This window comes from Camelus ferus, chromosome 6, assembly GCF_009834535.1.
Source record: "Camelus ferus isolate YT-003-E chromosome 6, BCGSAC_Cfer_1.0, whole genome shotgun sequence".
Classification (NCBI taxonomy): domain Eukaryota; kingdom Metazoa; phylum Chordata; class Mammalia; order Artiodactyla; family Camelidae; genus Camelus; species Camelus ferus.
The window spans coordinates 62075431-62095450 of NC_045701.1; the positions used below are offsets into that span (position 1 = coordinate 62075431).

A 20020-nucleotide genomic window follows, 5' to 3' on the forward strand; every position below is an offset into this window, starting at 1 on the left:
GTGACCACTGAAGGCAGGTTACCAATGGCACGTTACAGATGTGGCTAGGTCTCGAGTGACTGGCCCATCAGGTAAGAGAGACCAGGGCTCTGAATTCCTAGTAAGTGATTGCTAAGCAGTAAAGTTTTCCTGGGTCTGGTATCTACACCTCTAGCTCAGTGCTCTTTCCCTGTAGGTGGATTTGTGGGGGTGCTCTAAATAACAGTAACCATCTGGTGGACGGGAGGCTGGCATCTGTCTCATAGGATCATGGCTTGTGGCAAAAAGCACCCATGGGCCAGGGAAATCTGTGATGTAGCTCCTCCCTCCTTTCCTCTCAGAGCCTTCCTGGATCTTTTCGCCAAGATGCTGCCTTCCGTGAAGATTTTAACCATAGTTCACATGAGGATGTATGCAAAATCATTTCAATTATTTGTAGCCTTTTAGTATCTGCAAATTCCAAACTCCCAATTTATCCCTCACCACCCGCTTTCTTCTTTGGTAACCATAAATTTGTTTTCTGTGTCTGTGAATCTATTTCTGTTTTGTAAATAAGATCATTTGTGTCATTGTTTTTTTTTTTTTTTTTAGATTCCACATATAAGTGATATCATATGGTATTTGTCTTTCTCTTTCTGACTTACTTTACTTGGTACGACAATCTCCAGGTCCATCCATGTTGTCACAAATGGCATTATATCATTCTTTTTTATGTCTGAGTAGTATTCCATTGTATAAATATAGCACTTCTATAATATAAATATACCAGTATATAAATATAACTTCTTTATCTATCCATTCATCTACAGATGGACATTTAGGTTGCTTCCATGTCTTGGCTATTGTAAATAGTGCTGTGAACATTGGGGTGTCTTTTCAAATTAGAGTTTCCTCCAGATATATGCCCAGGAGTGGGATTGCTGGATCGTATAACTCTATTTTCAATTTTTAAAGGAATCTCCATACTGTTTTCCATAACGGCTACACCAAACTATACTCCCACCAACAGTGTAGAAGGGTTCCCTTTTCTTCACACCTTCTCTGACATTATCATTTGTGGATTCTTTTAATGATGTCCATTCTGACCGGTGTGAGGTGATACCTCATTGTAGTTTTGATTTATGTTTCTTGAGATAATTAGCAATATTGAGCATTTCTTCATGTACCTGTTGGCCATTTGTATGTCTTCACTAGAGAAATGTTTGTTTAGGTCTTCTGCCCATTTTTGATTTTGTTGTTGTTGTTATTGAATTGTATGAGCTGCTTGTATATTCTGGATATTAAGTCCTTATCAGTTGCATCATTTACAAATATTTTCTCCCTTTCTATAGGTTGTCTTTTTTTGTTTCCCCTATTGTTAACATCTTACATTACTTACTATCTAGACAGTATTTTTAAAGACAACAGCTTCCACCTTGTCCGGGGATGTGGACACATTTTATTCACAGACTTGATAGCACAAAGATTTTACCCACATGAAAGTATATGGAAAAATCAAATGATATTTCACTTATAAAGTAACCTGAAAATAAAAATGAATACCTTAGCAAAATAATGGGAAATCTTTTTAAATTGCTGATATGGTACCTGGTATATGTTAGTGCTCAGCAAATATTTCTAAAAGAATGAATGAATGAATGAATGCAAACGCCATCTCTCTATATACTATTGGGAACCTCAAGCTCTTAGCGCTTTCAGAAGAGATCAAATTATTCCATATATAACTTGTTCTGTCATACCCAGGTTGGAATTCTTATAGTTACTTGGTTTAAGGCATAACATTCTTAATATTGTAAAATGTGAAATCTTGGGGTTTTCACCTGTCCACTTAGTATTTTACCGATGGGTAACGCTTAATGCCTGTTATTTCCCCAGCCCTCTGCATCATGGTGAATACCAAGTATAAACTTTGGAACTTTTGCTTTTTCCATATTTGTTTTCTCTCTTCAAAGACTATACATATGCCTTGGTATATAATTGAGCAATGCTAGATCCTAACCTATCTTGTCAAAAAAGTTTCATTTTTCTTGGGATATTGATATTGACATTAAATATTGCATGGTAAAATCATCTTTGGTAGTGCCCAGATAGACTTTTTGAAAGTCTTTAATCTGAGCAAATAGAAGAAACTGGAATGTTTTCATCAAGAAAAATAAAAATGATTTATTTGGAAAGTAGGCTATTCAGCAATTAATCTTTTTATGTTTTCAGAATTCAGCTGTGGAAATGGTTTTGTCAAAACAACTTTCTCTTGATGTTCAAGAAAGCATGAAAAACACTGCAGATGAGCAGAAAGTCAAAGAGCTGCAAAATCAACCTTTAGAATTAGATGTTATGTTAAGAAGTGAACAATTAAAAGAGATAGAGGTATGGAAACAAGAAAAACACTGACAACATGATTGCATCATTTATCCAGTGCAATACAATATATTTTAATTACCAAAAACTTGCTTGCACAGAATGAAAAGTCTTATTTAACCTTTGCCTGATGATCAGTTTGGTAACTATATAATTATGTACTAATCAGTAAGTTGTATAAATCTTTCCATTTAAAAAGTGGAAGAGTTTAATGAACATTAGTCTTTCTCTTTCACAAAGTTCCAAAAAACTTACTTATTCAGTAACAAAATTTGGAGATTCTGACTTGTCATCGTTTTTTTTTCTTAGTCGTATGTATTTTTCTGATTCTAACAAATTCCTTTTATTTTTCCTAATTATCAGCATTATGGGGCACTCCTTTGTTTTTACAGCTGTTTATATAGCTGTGTTTATGTATTTATGTACTTACAGCTATGGAGAGGCATCTGAAAGTCCAATATAAGACCATGTTTTTTAAAATGAGCCTTAAATTTTAGCTAAGTTTACGTAGCAGTAAACAGTTATCTAAAACAAAAGAGAGAGAATGCCTTTAAATAATAAAAGTAAAGTAAATCTTCTTCGGACATTGCAGAACCTCTTAACACAATAGGATAATCAAACTGCTATTAAATGTTAGACCAATGGTAAATGTTAGTCTAGATTTTAACATGATTCTAGTGAAAAAAATCTTTTACATGTCAGGACTTTAGTTTCTCTGTGTGCAGATGAAATATTTAAAATACCTTCTTGGGCTAGAATGTGCTACTGAAAGGGAAGAGCCAGGGGTAAAAAATGAATGAGTGAATTAATGAGTGTATATTTACTGATTGCCCTGACTTGTTTTTAGGAATTATATACCCAGTTGGAAGCGAAGAAAGCAGCCATTGAACCACTTGAAGAAACTAAAGATCTTAACAAAGTGGAAACCAGTGCCTTGGTTCCCCACCGTGAAAGACATTCAGTGCACCACTTGGACAGTCTGCTTCAGGCACTTACGACTTTGAAGAAAAATAAAGAAAGCCAATACGGTCTCCTTGAAGATTTTCAGAAACACCTTGCTGCAGTTGAATCCTCAATGAAAGCCTTGTTGACAGAAAAGGAAAGTCTAAAAGTGTAAGTATAAGAATTAGAACATGTGTTCTTTTTTTTTTTTTTTTTTTTTTTTGAGCTCCTGGAGTATATTTATTTATTTTTTTCCCCTTAACGGAGGCACTGGGGTTTGAACCCAGGACCTTGTGCATGCCACACAAGTGCTCTGCCACTGAGCTACACTCACCACCCCCGAGGACATGCGTTCTTTTTATTCAACCGTAGGCTCCGTTATAATTGGACAGGCCCAGGGTGTTAAGAGTTTATACTATTAACAAATATTATGATTTCAATACTTAAATTAATTTCATGTGGAAACCATTGAAGAAAACTCTGTTGGTTTCATGCAAAAAATATTCATATTAATTTTATAATTATTTATTTTACAAATTAATTTATTAAAGTATTAACTCACACTATAAATATCCATAAAATAGATTTAAGTCCTATGAAATTTAGTACTTTTTTGGTCAAGAGTTTATTCTAAACTACGGTGGGGGTGGCAGAAACATTATGTATACAACTGTTTAATATTAGCATACTTGGTTTCAATAGTTTGGAACATACTGAATATATATGTATTGTAATGGTTTCTTTTTACATATAAGTACTCCTTTGAAAATGATGGCAAAAGGTTGTATATATAATCTTAATGTATAAACATATTTTTCATTATTAAAAAGGTTTATTTTATACTTTTGCCTAAAGGGGATTTACTTTCAGTGATATCCCTTGAGGAAACAATTTTATGTTTAAAAGATTAGTCTGATGATCTTACCTTCTTAGTCAGTCTCTTTAACATTAATGTTGGTAAGATGATAACAAAGTTGTTGGATGGCATCATTTCCCTTAGTCCTATGCTAACTATGTACACATTTTTTACAGGTTACAGAGTACTTTTACATACATTGTTCCCTCCACTCTTCACTCCTTTCCTGTGGTTCTGCATTTTCATGATACTCATAGGAGAGCTTTCTGCGTTCTCACACACTAAATGAGAGTCACAGTAAACAAGATTCTGACTTATTTTAAGGACAGAGTGTTCTTACAGACAACCTGATCTCCTGTGAATTCAAAGCAGAATTAATTGCTTTTAATGACAGCTAATCTCGTGTTGAGGTATAGTAAATATTAATAAGCTCTGTTTTCCTTCTTTTTCTAGGGGACCACTAGACAGTGCAACCTATATGGACAAAATTAAAAAATTCCTGGCATTGATAGAAAAAGAGAAAGTTTCTTTAAGTAAGATGAAAATCGAAAGGGAACGTTTATCAAACTATCTGACTGACATGGATAAGAAGCTGTTGGAAAGCCAGATGAAGCAACTTGAACATGATTGGGAGCAGGTGGAACAGCTGGTCCAGAAGAAGTATTCCCAGGAAGTAGTTGGACATGATGAGTTTACATTTCTCATGAGTAAGGTCCAAGCCCTTGAAGTTTCTCTGCAGCAACAGCAGCGGTGTCTGCAGTTAAGGCTGATCTCTCCAGAACAGGAGGGGAATCAGAGCATGGTTGCCTTGGCCACTGAACTCCAGACTTCAAGCATAGATTTTCTGTTTTAAAAGGGCAAGCTGAATTTCAGATGAAGAGGATTTGGGGAGAAAAAGAAAAGAAGACTTTAGACGATGCAATAAATAATTTGCAGAAGCAAGTGGAAGCATTGGAACCATTAAACGTAGAGGTGGAAAATCAGATCAAGAAGTGTGAAACCCGGTACAGGATGAAAGAGACTATCTTATGGGTCAAGAATCTGTTAGGTGAAGTCGTCCCTACCATTTCCCTTCTCCCAGACGACATTCTTTCACAGATCAGAAAATGCAAGGTGGTGCATGATGGCATTCTAGACAAGCAGCGGGTTGTGGAATCATTGGTTGAAGAGGTCAAAGGTAATATTCCTAACCTTACAGCACATGAGAGCAATGATTTAAATAACCTCCTACAGGATTTACAAAATCAGTACCAAGTGCTAGTTTTAAAATCAACTCAAAGATCACAGCAATTAGAATTTAAGTTGGAAGAAAGAAGCAAAATATTTGCATTAATAGGGAAGGTTCAACTTTTGCTTCAAGGAAATGAAACGCTGATAATCCCCAAGATGGAAACAACCTCCACAGAAGCTGAATTAGAACATCAGCATGGCACTTTGACGACTTCTCAGAAGGAATTGCAGGAAATTGAGAGTGTAATCTCAACTCATCTTCAGGAACAGACAGATGTCTGTAACGATCTAAGTGTGTTTGAAAGATTATTTCTAGATGATCAATTGAAAAATCTTAAGGCTAGAGCCAACAGAATACAAAGATTCATTCAAAATAAATGTGATGAAGTAGAACACAAGATAAATTTTTACCGAGAATGCCATGAAAAAACATCTATGCTTCAGAAGGCGGTTGACCACATACAACACAATGAACTGCTACTAAATCCAGAATTAAATCAAGATGTTAAAGAGGAGTTGTATAGCCTTAAAGACCGACTCACTGGTATCCAATCTGGTATCCTACAAGTACTGAAACTCAAAGAAGTGTTTGATTGTATAGGACTAAACTGGGATTGGTCCCAACTTGACCAATTACAAACCCAAGCACTTGAGAAAGAAAAGGAACTTGAAGGAAAAGTTAAGCAGTTGGATACATTTGTGGCAGAACATGGCAAATATCAAACATCACTAGGTAAAGTGAGGGCTATGGATTTGCAAACTAAGAAAAGGGCTGAAGCAGTGCTGACAACTCCTGATACCTCACCAGGGAGCAGGCAGCTCAGTGCTCAAATTCTGAGTCAGAGAATCGGGAAAGTCGTGTGCTTGTATCATGAGATAATCAAGAGATTAAGTGAAAGTAAGGCCTTTGATGACTCATTCAAAGAGAAAGAAATACAACAAATAAAGCTATATGCAGAAGAAAATGAGAAGTTAAATGAGGTTCTCCAACACATAGTCTTAGAATCCCAACCAAAAGAAATGGATGAAAAAAATTTTCAGGACAAACTAGAAAATTCCTTCCATATTTTAAATCAGATAAAATCTCGGTTACAACAGCCTATACTTATAAATCTGAAAATTGAACATATTCAAAATGAAAAGGATAACTGTGAAGCTTTTCAAGAACAAGTTCAGGCAGAAATGCTTAGCATTAAAGCTGTGTCTGTTTTTGAGGAGCAGAGAGGGGAAAACTCTTCCAAAGCTAGTGATGTGGAGGCAAAATTACGCGAAATTGAAGATCTTCACATGCAGCTTAATGCAAGCATTGATTCACGCACAGTAAGTTTTTTTTTTTTAATTAGTTGGCTTGTGTACTTGTTTTAATTTCATGATTTTATGTTTTACTCTAGTTAATATCTGCATTAACTAGAGAGTAGCCATTTTAAAAAATTGCAAAGGATTAGGTTATAATCCCAACTTATTCTACATCTAAATACAGTGCCTGACAGTTTGGAAAAAGATGAGTTTGACACCTTTGTTTCTATATCCCTTATAGCCTCTGTTGAGCTCAGAACCAAAAAATTTTAGGGTTTATTTGTTTTGTTTTGTTTTTTAGAAACAGTAGGGCATAGTGGAAGAAATAGAGTGTAGAGAAAAGAACATAAGATAATAGCTCCACATTTATTTAGAACCTACAGGGTCTGAGCACTGTACTGAACACTTTAATCCTCACGGCAGCTCTGCGAGGTGGGTGCTGTCATTAGTCCTGTTTAAAAAAAAAGAAATTGAAATTCAGAACCATCAATAGTTTTCTCAGGGTCTTGCAGTAGTAACGGAACCAAGATTCATGTTGAGATGTTAGAGCAGGGGTCATCAAATTAAGGCCAGATCTGCCCGCAGTGCCTGACTTTACAAACAAAATTTTATTGGAACACAGCCATGCCCATTTCTTTATGGCTTGTCTGTGACTGCTTTCCCGCTACACAGCAGGGCTCAGTGGTTGTGACAGTCCAGATGGCCCACAAAGCCTAAAATATTTAGTCTGACTCTTTACAGGAAAAGTTTGCTAATCTCTGTTGCAGAGCAACTCCAGCAAACTTCCTCCTTTCCTGTAATAATAGGGTAGATATCTTCAGCATCATTTGAACACACTGTGTTTTAGTAAAATGCCTTTCACTGTGTTTTCAGAACTGTCACATTAAGTTTATAGAATGGGGAAATTAACTCCCTTCTTTAATTCTGTTAGATAGCTGTTAGATAATATATTTCAACTGTTTTGCTAGGTATAAATGCTATAAAAATGTAAAGTCATATGAACCTTAATATGTTCTTTAAATTGGTACTTAACAAATCTCTGATTTTAATAAAGCTTCCAGAAACAATATATATAAATCCCCAAAATGGTATGCTTAGAGCTGGACTGGAAGGGACCTTTAAAATTACTTGTTTCAACTGTTTGTTATTTCACTGAGAAGACTGAAGTCTGGAGACATTAAGTGAGGTGCTCCAAACTACAGTTAGTGGCAGAGTCATTAACTTAAAAATGCAAGAGGTCTAAGGGGTGGGAAGGTTATCTGCGTTCTCTTCAGATTTTTGCACAAATATTGATTAAGTTTATATACATTAACTATATTCAATTGTTTTATTTAATTTATAGTCTAATGCAAGAGTTCTAGAGCAGGAACATCCATCATTAGACATGACCCGTGAGATGTATATTTAATATGATGGCAAAGTAGTGGTTACTACAGGCTAAATGGTTACTACAGGCTAAATGGAGGATGCAAAAAGCAGAAGCTTTTTTTGTTTTCTTTTTTTAATGAAGGACATACTCTTCTGGCAGAAGTGGGGGAGGTAATTAGGTTTATTTTTAATAGAAGTACTAGGGATCGAACCCAGGATGTCATGCATACTAAGCACACACTCTACCACTGAGCTACACTCTCCCCCGCCGAGATGTATTTTTAAACTTAGATTGGATTTCTTTGCAAATCTGGAAACAATTTATGCAAACAAAAAGTTATTCAAAAATATTAGTGCAGTATTGTCAAACTAAAAGCATGAGATGCTCACTCTTATATGACCTAGAGACATACTATGAATGCGTTACAAAAATTTAAGAATGACAAAAATCCCCAAAGCTTGACAGTTTCTTTACAACATTTAACCTCCATTCACCAGAACGCCTTGAATGATGCTTATGAAAATATGACACGCTATAATGAGGCAGTCTCCAGGGCGGCGGGGATCATCACCGCCCTTGAAGCCATCATTGCATCCCATCGAGTAGACCTCAGTAATCCCGATGAGTCCCTAGAGGGGCCTCGCTGGAAACAGGAGGAACTAGGATCCACAATAGCAGACATCCAGGACCTCGCCGAGAATCTGGGGACTGTATGCAGCCCGGAAGCCCAGCGACAACTTCAGTGCACTCTGCAGGAATTACTTTCTAAGAACTCGGCCATGAGGGAAGCAGCCAAAGTAAAAGAAGCTAAAGTAGAAAGGTAGGTAATTCTTTCCAAAGGTAATGCTTTAAGAACAGAATACAGATTTTTTTCTTCATACTTAACATGTACACATTAGAAATGATTTGGAAAATAGGGAAAAGTAAGGAAAAAACCCCAATCTAAGGAAAACTATAGCAAATATTCTATTGTACTTATTTCACTTTTTTCTTAATTAATATTGAGTACACACAACAGAATGTTTATGAAAGTATGCATATGGCATACAACATCATGATAAAATCTTGCTTTGTACACAAAGTTTCAAAGATAAATGTGATGACTTTTGGATTCTCTTGTGCGCTCCTTCCCTCTCCTCTCATAAGTAACCTTTATCCTGTTTTTTTAATTTACCATGTCCTTGCTCTTTAAAATATCTTTGCAGCATGTTTGTGTCCCATTTTCCTGTATGTGTATTCTTCTGTGACTTCGTTTTTTTCAAACTTAACCATTATGACCCTGAAGTTTCTTTATGTACTTGTCTGTAGTAAAATTCAGTCACCTCACTGTTGATAGACATTTGGGTTGTTTCGAGTTTTTGCATTCACATACAGTGTTACTAGGCCACTTTTAAATGCACTAAATAAAATGTAAATCACTTTTTTTCTAACTGTTACTCCCTAGGTGTCTCGAGAATTATAAGTGCTATCAAAAAATTAAAGAGAAAATTTGCAGTAACCTCAGTCAAATGGAGACAGTTCTTGGGCAGTCCATGTCCCCGTTGCCAGTGTCTTACAAAGAAGCTCTAGAGCGCTTGGAACAGAGCAAGGTAATAGTATTTGCAAATCTCCAGTAAGACTGCAAAAAACGGGCATAAAGAGCAGGGGAAGCAGCAGGGATGTGGCTCTGTTATGACCCACAGAAATCTTCAACCAGAGTTGGAGAGTCAAAAAAAAATTCCTTAAACCCAAAGCCTTGGGGAAGATGAAGCAGTGCTCCTGAGAGACTTTATAAGTTGGGTTCACAGGACAATCCTCTCCCCAGTAGCATGCTGGCCTTATTGACCATTCTTTGTTAAGCTTTACCTGGCATGTTATTTTGTTGGACATTGCTGGATCAATGACAGAGAATTTAATGCAGCTATCATAAGTGCTAAATTCTGGTTACTTCTTATACCCCATTACTGAGCAATTTTAGTTTTTGCTTATTTTCATCTATCAGAATCTATGTTACCGTATTATTAGGCTTTGGATGAGAACATTCTAAATCATCTGTGCTTACAGGGAACTATATTCAATGGCTTGTAGTAACCTGTAGTGAAAAAGAATATGAAAAAGAATATGAAAAAGAATACATACATATATATATATATGTATATATATATCTACACACACACACATATGTATGTATAACTGAATGACTATGCTGTACATTAGAAACTAATGTAACATTGTAAATCAACTAAACTTCAGTTAAAAAAAAGTTGAAAAAAATCATCTATGCTCATCATCCACCCCAAAACAAACAAACATATACGAAAACAAAAAGCTAAATAATATGCTGGTGGTTGATACAATAAGTATTGCACAAATTAGCTACCTAGTAAAATATGAGACTTACATTAAAATAACGTAATGAATTTCTAGGGTATTTACCTTTGAAAACCCACTCACTTGGAAAAAGTGGTTTATGAGCCATTATTTATCCTTGTAGTTCCAAATTCATTTGCAATACAGTAGTACATAGATAATTCTCATCTGCGTCCAAAAGGACTAAAATCTGTAATATTATAGATGATTTAAAATCATTGTTCAAGATTCAAAATTGTATGGAAGTTTCAAAAAAAAAATTAACAGACAGTCTATTCCTCTTATTCCTTTTCTTTTCTTCCTTAAGGCCCTGGTGTTAAATCTTGTGTCAACCAAGGAAGGGTTCATGAAACTACGGCAGGTCATCAGACACTTGAGACCCATGTGCACGGAGAGTGATGGCGAGTGTCTGCTCAGAAGCATGTCGGCTCTGTGGGAGAAGTGGCTGAGTTTGTTGGAAGCCGCTAAAGAGTGGGAGATGTGGTGTGAAGAACTGAAGCAGGAGTGGAAATTTGTCAGTGAAGAAGTAAGTGCTTCATTTTCAACAGTCAAGCCATACAGTGTCCTCACAAACGTCATTTAAAGGGTTTTATTACTTTCATTTTGTTTTTATTCCAAATGAATCTCAACTCAATGTGCACCATTTGTTTACCTCACATGTACACAACACATGAATGTTCATAGATGGCAGTTCCTAGTACATTCATCTCCAGAAAATGATTCAGATTCTTTCATGATAGTGGCATTGTTTTTGGTGTCAGATAATTCTCAGAAGTGACTACTTGTTCATTTGAACTTGAAAATCTTTATCATGCCAATAAGTTAACCCCTCTTAAAAATCACTGTCTCAGGGAGGGGAGGGTATAGCTCAGTGGTCGAGTCCATGCTAAGCATATGTGAGGTCCTTCATTCAATCCCCAGCACCTCTGATAAATAAATACATACAGACAGACAGACAGACATACTAATTCCCTCCCCCTGCCCTGGAGGAAAAAATCACCATCTCTACATTGTATTAATGGTTAGAATTAGGTACTATTCATAATAAACAACTAATTTTGAAATTAACTATAATTGTTAACTATGGAAATTAACTACAATTGTTAAGTATGGATCTAAAAATATGTATGATACTCTTTCTGAAGAATATTTCAAAACCTCCATAATATTATATAAACAGCAAGTTTATACTGTATAGTGCAGGGAACTATATTCAATATCTTATAGTAACCTATAATGAAAAAGAATATGAAAAGGAATATATGTATGACTGAAACATTATGCCATACACCAGACATTGACGCCACATTGTAAACTGACTGTGCTTCTTATACTATTTTTAAAAAGGAAAAAAAAAAAAACCCTCCATAATAGATATCAATCACAGATGCTATTTTAACCCTTGTGGTTCAGGACTTAAGCATCATATATATTTAGAAAGAAAATTTAAAATAGTATGAAAGTATCTTAGGACCTTCTTTAATCTTTCCAAAGGACTAGGTATAAATGAGGTACAGATCACAACATAAATGAAAACCCTTTTCTCTTATTCATGTCAAAATTCCTGCTGAATTTATTTAAGAGAGAAATATAATGAATCAGTACTCGATTGGAGGTAAGTCACATGCCTTAGGATTTAAATGTTTAGCACTATCATATTTTCCTGTTTAAAACTTGATATTCTCGAAGATGAGCATCATTTTGGCGGGGTTGTTGGGGTTTGATTAGTAAATAGTCTCGTGAATGTTAAAACTCGAAGGAACTTTGTAAGTTATACTTTCAGCAGGGCTGCTAGCCTTCAGTTCTTTCCCACCCACAATGGCACCGTTACTGAGTTCTTACTGTGCACTGTGTTCCTGTGTGCTGTGCTAAGAAGACAGTTCATGCTTGATGCCTGAGTCTTTGCATTACTCACAGGAATTACCTGTTACTACTGAGAGACTTAAGTTGGTACAAGCCCTCCCGGCTAGTAATTGAGCTGGGGCTGTGGGCTGCGGCCACATCTGTTCGCTCACCGCTGTAATTTTAGAATCTGGCCAGGGCCTTGCTCTTAGTCGGGGCTTAGTAAATTCTTGTGGAGGGACAGCTCTTATACAAACCCGGGTCTGCACTAATCTAACCTTTTGTTCTTTTTATTTTATTACATTATCTTTCTGTTGCTATATATCCATTTGCAATCAGATTTTATTAACTCAGAACTCGTTCATTTAGAACTTTGTAATTATTCACACAAGCATTTGACAGTATCTGCTAACAAAATGTTTTTTAAAAAGTAAAGCAAACAAAATATGTTCTCATGTAGTAACAATAACAACTGCTAGCACTTACTGGGCGCTTGTGGAGCATGTGTCAGGCATAGTTCTAAGCACTGTACATGTGTTACATTTATATTTATCCTTGTAAGACTCCTACAAGGTAGATTTTTTTATTATCCTCATTTTACAGATGAGAGGAGTAAGATACAGAGAGATTGAATAAATTGCCCAGTTTCAGAAGTGAGTGGTAGATGAATATTCAAACTTACACTGATTTTTAACCACTGAACTATCAACTTAAATGTTATTTACACTTGCTAGATTGATGTAAGATTTTTAAATAGCTCTTATCCATTCAATAAAAGTTTTAGCATCTAAATACCTGTACATGCAAGATTCTGTTAGCATGATTGGTGATTTCCCATGTGACAAAATGAATTTCTGCCTTTAAAATGTCTACTCTAATACAACAGTCCAGTATCTTTATGGAAGAAAGGTTTTGTATAAGTAGATTTTTTAAAACTTAAATGCTCTATTTAAATTTGCAAATTAAAAAATTAATTTAAATTTTGAGTTACCACTTCCCCTCCTCCTCCAAAATCTTACCTCTCTGTTCTCTTATGCAGAATCTGCTTGATTTATTCATTTCTGCTTATTCAGCATCATCTTTTTGTGCCTCACTGATGATGATGTGCTGGAATAAAGGCATGTCTTCAAAGATTAACAGGAGGTGTGGGGCTGTCTTCTCTCCCTTGTACCAAAGGTCCAAAAGTCTTTCTGTTTTAGTTCCTATTTTTGCCACTTACAGGTTTATTCAGTCTCTTCACTGTGTTTGCTTAGGGAACAACTATGGTTCCTTCTCCTTTTCTAGGGTCAACTTTATAAACTGACTGTGAACCTAAAAGTTTTATAACCACTTTTGTTAGAGTTCTCTGTGCAGGGAAAATCATCCAGGGCTGCAGAACCTCTTCCAGGTAGAAAAGTGAATGCGTAATCTTCGTGGCAACTACTTTACTAATTTGGGGGCCGTCATCACTCTTTCTAGTGTAGAGAGTTTACTGCGTTTTGACAAGTGCATGTGGTCACATCACCAGCAATAAAATCCAGACTTAGAATATTTCTATCACCCCAGAAAGTTCCCTGTGCCCATTTGTAGTCAGCCCCTTCGTAGTCAGCCCCTTCCATTACCGCCAGTCCGTGACAATCATGACTCTGTTTTGCCATTTCCAGAATGGCATATAAATGGCCTCGGATACTTTGTGGCCTTTTTGGGTTTAGCCTTTTTTTTTTTTGCTAAGCCTAAGGCATGTGAGATTCATTCATGCTGCTGCTTGTATCAATAGTTCATTTCTTTTTATTCCTGAGTAATACTCTGTTGGGCACATGTACAACAGTTTATTTATCCACTCACAAGTTGAAGAATTGCCTGGCTTTTGGGTAAAATTATTGTTCTAAAAAAAATTAGTTTTCCCCCTTGTGTTCCCGTCCTAATTACTTACTAGCTGTACAGCAGAGAGCAGAGCCTTAGACAGGGGCTTGTAACCAGATGGTTTATGGGGGAAAGTGATCTGAGGAAGCAGGGTGGGAGATAGGAGAGCTGACACCAGAAAGATTAGTGCCTTTAGTTACTTTACTCTTACTGGGTCCTGGGTCCTACAGTTGCCCATTTATGGGTATCACTGGCCTTGAAAGCACCAAGAGATGCTCCATTAAGTCCTGAATTAGGGACGTAGTTCTTCCAACCGTGATGTGTATGGGAAGCCCTAGATGTACAATTATCTTTGTCAACATAGCCATTCCTTTCTTTGCATTAAAGAAATCCGGTTCTTCAGCAGAGGGGGTGGCAAAATGACCCAGTGGAACCTGTATTCCGTTCCCTGGTGGAAGTGTAGCAGCCTGTCCAAGAATCAGGACTTGAGTTCAACTGAATTTAGGTTTGAGGTGATGGAAAGCACAAATTCCATGACTGGGTCTCTTGGAGAGGAGCCAGTCTACACCTGCAGCCATGCATTCTAGTGAGTGGGGATCCAACCTATGGCCCAAGCGACAGGGCAGCATACACCACAGCCAGGCCCTGCTGCACTGCTCCCCTCAGCGTTGGCAGTGTTTCGGTAAATGGATCTGAGCAGTAGTCAGAAGTATAGCATACACTGCCACCAAAATCCCAGTAGTCCCATCCAGTGCTGTGCCTCCTTCTTAGCAGTAGAGGTTCAAGATTGAACAACTTGATATTTACCTGATAGAAGTCCTGGCATGCCCCAGCCCATTGGCCCACTGGAAACCTAATTGATGTTGGGGCGCCTGAATTCTCATAAGCTTTATTTCCCACTCTCTGGCATGTTTTACTGGGCATCCAGGTCCTTGTTCATCATTTCAACTAGCATGCTGTCATAAATGTTGTTGACCTGCGTGACATTCAGTAATGTCCAGATTGCAGGATGCCTGACTGTTTGAACACAGAGCAGGAATGTGAGCAATGCTGGGACAGGATGTGATTGGTGTACAGTGCTGATGAGGGGAGGGCCAGGGGATTTGAGGAGGGAATAGGAGGGATCTGATTTTCTGTGTCTTTGTTCTGTGTTTCAGGGCTGGTGGAACTCCAGTTTCCAGATACTTGATTTATTAGGTGGTGTGTTTCTGAGTTCTAAATTTAGCCATGGTTGAGAGATACATGATTAGCCCAGTAATTTGGGCTGCTTTCCCTTTGGTGTAGGTAGGTGTCAAGGTAATGGAGATGCACTGGACTTACTTTTTGGAGCATATTGGGATTTAATGCGAAAGAAAAGAGACCTGCAGAAAAATTATCCAGTACTTGCCCAACCTCTTCTATTTTGTGGATGCAGTTTGGTGGAGCTCGTTCTAACTACCTTTTAGGTGTCTCAGCAGAAGTAATTGCTTTGAGCAACTAAAATCAGGAGAAAGAAATTATGAAAATACACAGTATTCAGCTCCTAACAACAATACCTCATTTTAATCACACATCTACATGATCCATAGCTGGGAACTATGGGATTGGGATAGTGGAGGAATAATATTCTGAGCTTTAGGAAGACAAATATTACTTTAAACCAAGGTATAGCATTGAGAATCCTTTGAGGAGCCGGTATGCAAAAATTATGATGGCCGAGGTGTGTTTCAGGTCCTGAAGTGATCAGAGTATATTTTACTTATTTTGGCTCTCTCTTTTTTTTTTTTTTTGCTTATTGAAATAGATTGAACGGGAAACAATTATTTTAGATAATCTTCAAGAAGAACTCCCTGAAATTTCTAAGACAAAAGAGGCAGTCACCACAGAGGAACTCTCTGAGCTGCTAGGACTGTTTATGCCAACATGAAGAGAATGCGGAGAAGCAGCAGTTGTTACTGGCCCTACTTCTGCAGCGCATAAGAAACATGCAGAATGCTGCAGAAAGCTTGGGGGCCGTGGAAACTGTGCCGGCGTCTCAGGAGATCACGTCTATGCAAGAACGATGCAGCAAGTAAGATATATGAAAAACTATTAAGGAAACGTGCTTGACAACTCAGGCTTAAAATTTAGAAAATACTGAATTTCGAGGATGTAAAAATATTACAGAATAATGACAGATAATATGACAGAATCGAATTGAGTCAACACAATAGGTATAAAAAGAATGGAAAAGATTAGTATTAATGATAATTAAAACAAGCACACATTCTCCATCCTGGTATTACTGTGAGTGAATATCCTTCAATTTTTTTTTTTTTGAGGGGAAATACCTTTTTTTTTTTTTAATTGCAGTATAGTCAGTTTACAGTGTGTCAATTTCTGGTGTACAGAATACAATTTTTTTTAATTTGCTGTTTTTCTTAGTAATATATATTCATTATAGGAAGTTTAGAGAATGGGGATAATTATAAAGATTAATATAAAAACCACCTTTACTTTTTTTGCTGTAAGGATATAAGTTTATTAATCTTTACTTTCATCAACATTTTTCAAGGCATCACTTCAGAGACATTTATAAGATTTATTATTATCAAGTGCTTAGAAAAGCATGGCATACATTTGCAGCAACATGGATGCTCCTGGAGAATGTCATTCTAAGTGAAGTAAGCCAGAAAGAGAAAGAAAAATACCATATGAGATCACTCATATGTGGAATCTAAAAAACAAAAACAAAAACAAACAAACAAACAAAAACAAAGTGTAAATACAGGACAGAAATAGACTCACAGACAGAGAATACAGACTTGTGGTTACCAGGGGGTGGAGGGTGGGAAGGGATAGACTGGGATTTCAATATTGTAGAATAGATAAACAAGATTACACTGTATAGCACAGGGAAATATACACAAAATGTTATGATAACTCACAGAGAAAAAAATGTGACAATGAGTGTGTATATGTCCATGAATGACTGAAAAATTGTGCTGAACACTGGAATTTGACACAACATTGTAAAATGATTATAAATCAATAAAAAATGTTAAAAAAAAATCAAAAAAAAAAAAAGCATGGCATATACTGGGAAGATTTATAGACCATAAATCAATTTAGCAAGTTATGAAAAAAGCCACGTTTACTTTTACCACCCAGCAACAGTCACTACCAATCAATACCAATCGCTTTTTTTCTCATCTTTTTACTGTGATTATGTTTTTAAACAAATTGTGATCATAATATTATACTGTTTTGTATTCTGCTGAACCATTTATCAGCATATCTTGTTTATTTTCCTATGCTATTAAATGTTCTGTAAAACATAGCTGTCGAATATTTCACCATGTGGATATTGCCATAGTTTATTTAACCAAGCCCCTAATATAGAACCTTTAATGAAACACAGTAGTAAATATTCTTATGCTAGAATCTCTTTCTGCATCTGTGATTGATCAATTAAGAAAGATGCCAAGAGGTAGAATCACTGGGTCAAAGGATAAAATATGTTTATAGCTAGAAATATTTACCAACTAGCCCTTAGGAAAGACTTTACCCACTTAAAGTCCTCTGTTAATATGATGGCTACATCCGCAGCAGATGCGCTCAGCTCAGATGAAAATGCTGGAGGGGTCGTCCATGACTCAAAGAGCCCATGTGTGACTCCATTCACACCTCTGAGTCATGTTCACTTGAACTCAGGGATTACACAGAAAAAAGAGGATAGAAATGGCAGTTGGAATGCAAAGTGTGAAAAGAAGATATTTGGGGATGAAAGTGTTAGAGGGGTTTTTGATGGACTGATAGAATCTGATGTATGCTTGTGTATGTAGTATATAAATCATTGAAAACTGTTACTTTTCTCTCAGGGGAAAAAATCTTTTGTGAGCTATGCAGAGATTATGTTAAGTGTTGAAATAAAACTATTGCACAGGAAAGCAGGATAGAGGAACAATTTTATTTTGATGCTATATTTTAGGCTTTTCCAGAAAGCTCAAAAAAATAAGGAATTGATACAGAATGAAATCCAAGAAAGACGTTCCTTTACAAAAGAAATAATTACTTTGAAGAATTTACTTCAACAGACCACAGCGTCTTTCCAAAATATGGAATTACAAGACCTCCCAGAAAAGGCAGAACAGCTTGAGGTAAGTGAGAAATGAGCTAGTGAATGTGGCTAATACAGGTCCAAAATCTTGAATCCAAAGTCTTTAGGGCAGAGGTAACTCTGTGCTAGTGTGGAGGGAGTGGTGTAGGAGCAAGGAAAGTACGTGCAAAGGCCCTGTGGCATGATGTGGGCAGAGCCTCAGGAGAGGTATGGTTGGAGTCCAGAGAGAAGAATTGAGGCCATGTTAGGAGATAGGCCAGTCTAGACCAAGCAGAACTTTTCCAACCACATTTCAAGTGTATTTGGTGAACAGGGAGGCCAGACCACTCTTGAGTAGCATGTTAGACTGCTTCCTTTGGCAGGAGTAATGTCTTATCTCTGATAGGAGTGGAACAGTTTTTACTCTCAACACTTCTGACACCAAATGTGTGGGGTTTTTTTTTTCCCCCCACACCAACCTATTCTCCAGTTCTCTGGACACCAAATGGGACACCAATTCAATTCTGACACTAACTCCAAGGAGTTAGTACAGATCCCCATGATAAGGGCTCATTCCCACAAGACTGCCCTCACGTCAGATGCCACCATGCTTCTGACTGATGGGCTATAAATCAAGAGTTCCCATGACCCCTCCTCAGGTTTGTAATTTGCTAGAATGGCTCAGAGAATTCAGGAAGGCACTTAAGTATTACTATTACTGCTATTACTAGTTTATTATAAAGAAGACAACTCAGAAACAGCCAGCTGGAAGACATGCGTAGGGGAAGGGGAGGGGGAAGGGGCGAGGAGCCTCCATGTCCTCTGTGACTGCACTGTTCTCCCAGCACCTTGATGTGTTCATCAACTCCAAAGCCCTCCCAACCTTGTTGAAGAGTTTTTATGGAGGTTCCATTACATAGGCACGATTGATTAAATCATTAGCAGTTGGTGATTAATGCAACCTCCAGCCCTTCTCCTTTCTGGAAGTCTGGAAGTGGAGTTGAAAGTTCCAACCCTCTAATCACGTGGTTGGTTCCTCTGGCAGCCAGCCCCCATCCTGAAGCTGTCATCCCCCCACCTCAGGTAAGGCTGAAAAAGGCTTGTTGTACTTAACAAAAGATGCTCCTTTCACCCCCATCCAGGAAATTCCAAGGGTTTCAGAAGCTGCACCAGTAACCAGGGCTGAAGACCAAATATATTTATTATATCACCATATCTATGCATAGGCCAAGGGTCATTTTCAGAATGATCTCTTTTCATTTACTCAGGGGTAACAGGCAAAAAATGACATTTGGAAATTTATTCAAAAGTCACATGCTGTTGTTAACCAGAGCTTTTGGTTATCAGTTTCGAAAAAGGAAATTTACACTCCCTCATGGAAGCTGTCTTCATGGGAAGACCATCTAAGAGTATGTCTGAATGAAGACCTGTACCCCGGGCTAGGTCTGGATAACACAGGAGCACACTGTACCTCAACCCCCGCCTTTGTCTGAATGGCATTGTTCTTTAACTTTCCCTCTCTAGACTTCTTGTCTGCGGAGGGTGAAAGAAAGCAGTGACACATCGTGGACTCATTCGAAATTATTATCATTCTTCAGAGTGATGACTCAGTCCATTAACACAAATAATGCTCCTGAGCGGCTACTGTAAAAACAAAAGAAACCCCAAGAAGGCACAGTAAAGTCAAGAAGTATTTTTCCACTTGATCGTTGAGAAACTTTACCAAACAAATGAGTTTCTCCTTTATAATTAGTGCAGGAGAACGTAGATCAGATTCTGTTTCTAGGCCACGACCAATAGACTATTTGTTCAGGTTTCTTTTATCTCCTAAAAACCCACATTCTTTGCAAGGAACTGGAACCCTCCATTTTGAAAGAAGTTGAGCTCTGCTGGGCTGTCT

General features: G+C 37.2%; 1 protein-coding gene across 1 annotated transcript in view; it reads left to right on the forward strand.

Moving 5' to 3' along the window:
• Window positions 1-20020, forward strand: part of SYNE2 (spectrin repeat containing nuclear envelope protein 2) — a 289020-nt gene that overhangs the window by 149716 nt on the left and 119284 nt on the right. Inside the window, 10 exon segments of the mRNA XM_032482160.1 lie at window positions 2191-2346; window positions 3185-3450; window positions 4589-4962; window positions 4965-6685; window positions 8528-8850; window positions 9475-9619; window positions 10687-10905; window positions 15847-15948; window positions 15950-16113; window positions 18013-18181. Of these exon segments, the coding sequence (XP_032338051.1) occupies window positions 2191-2346; window positions 3185-3450; window positions 4589-4962; window positions 4965-6685; window positions 8528-8850; window positions 9475-9619; window positions 10687-10905; window positions 15847-15948; window positions 15950-16113; window positions 18013-18181 (3639 nt within the window).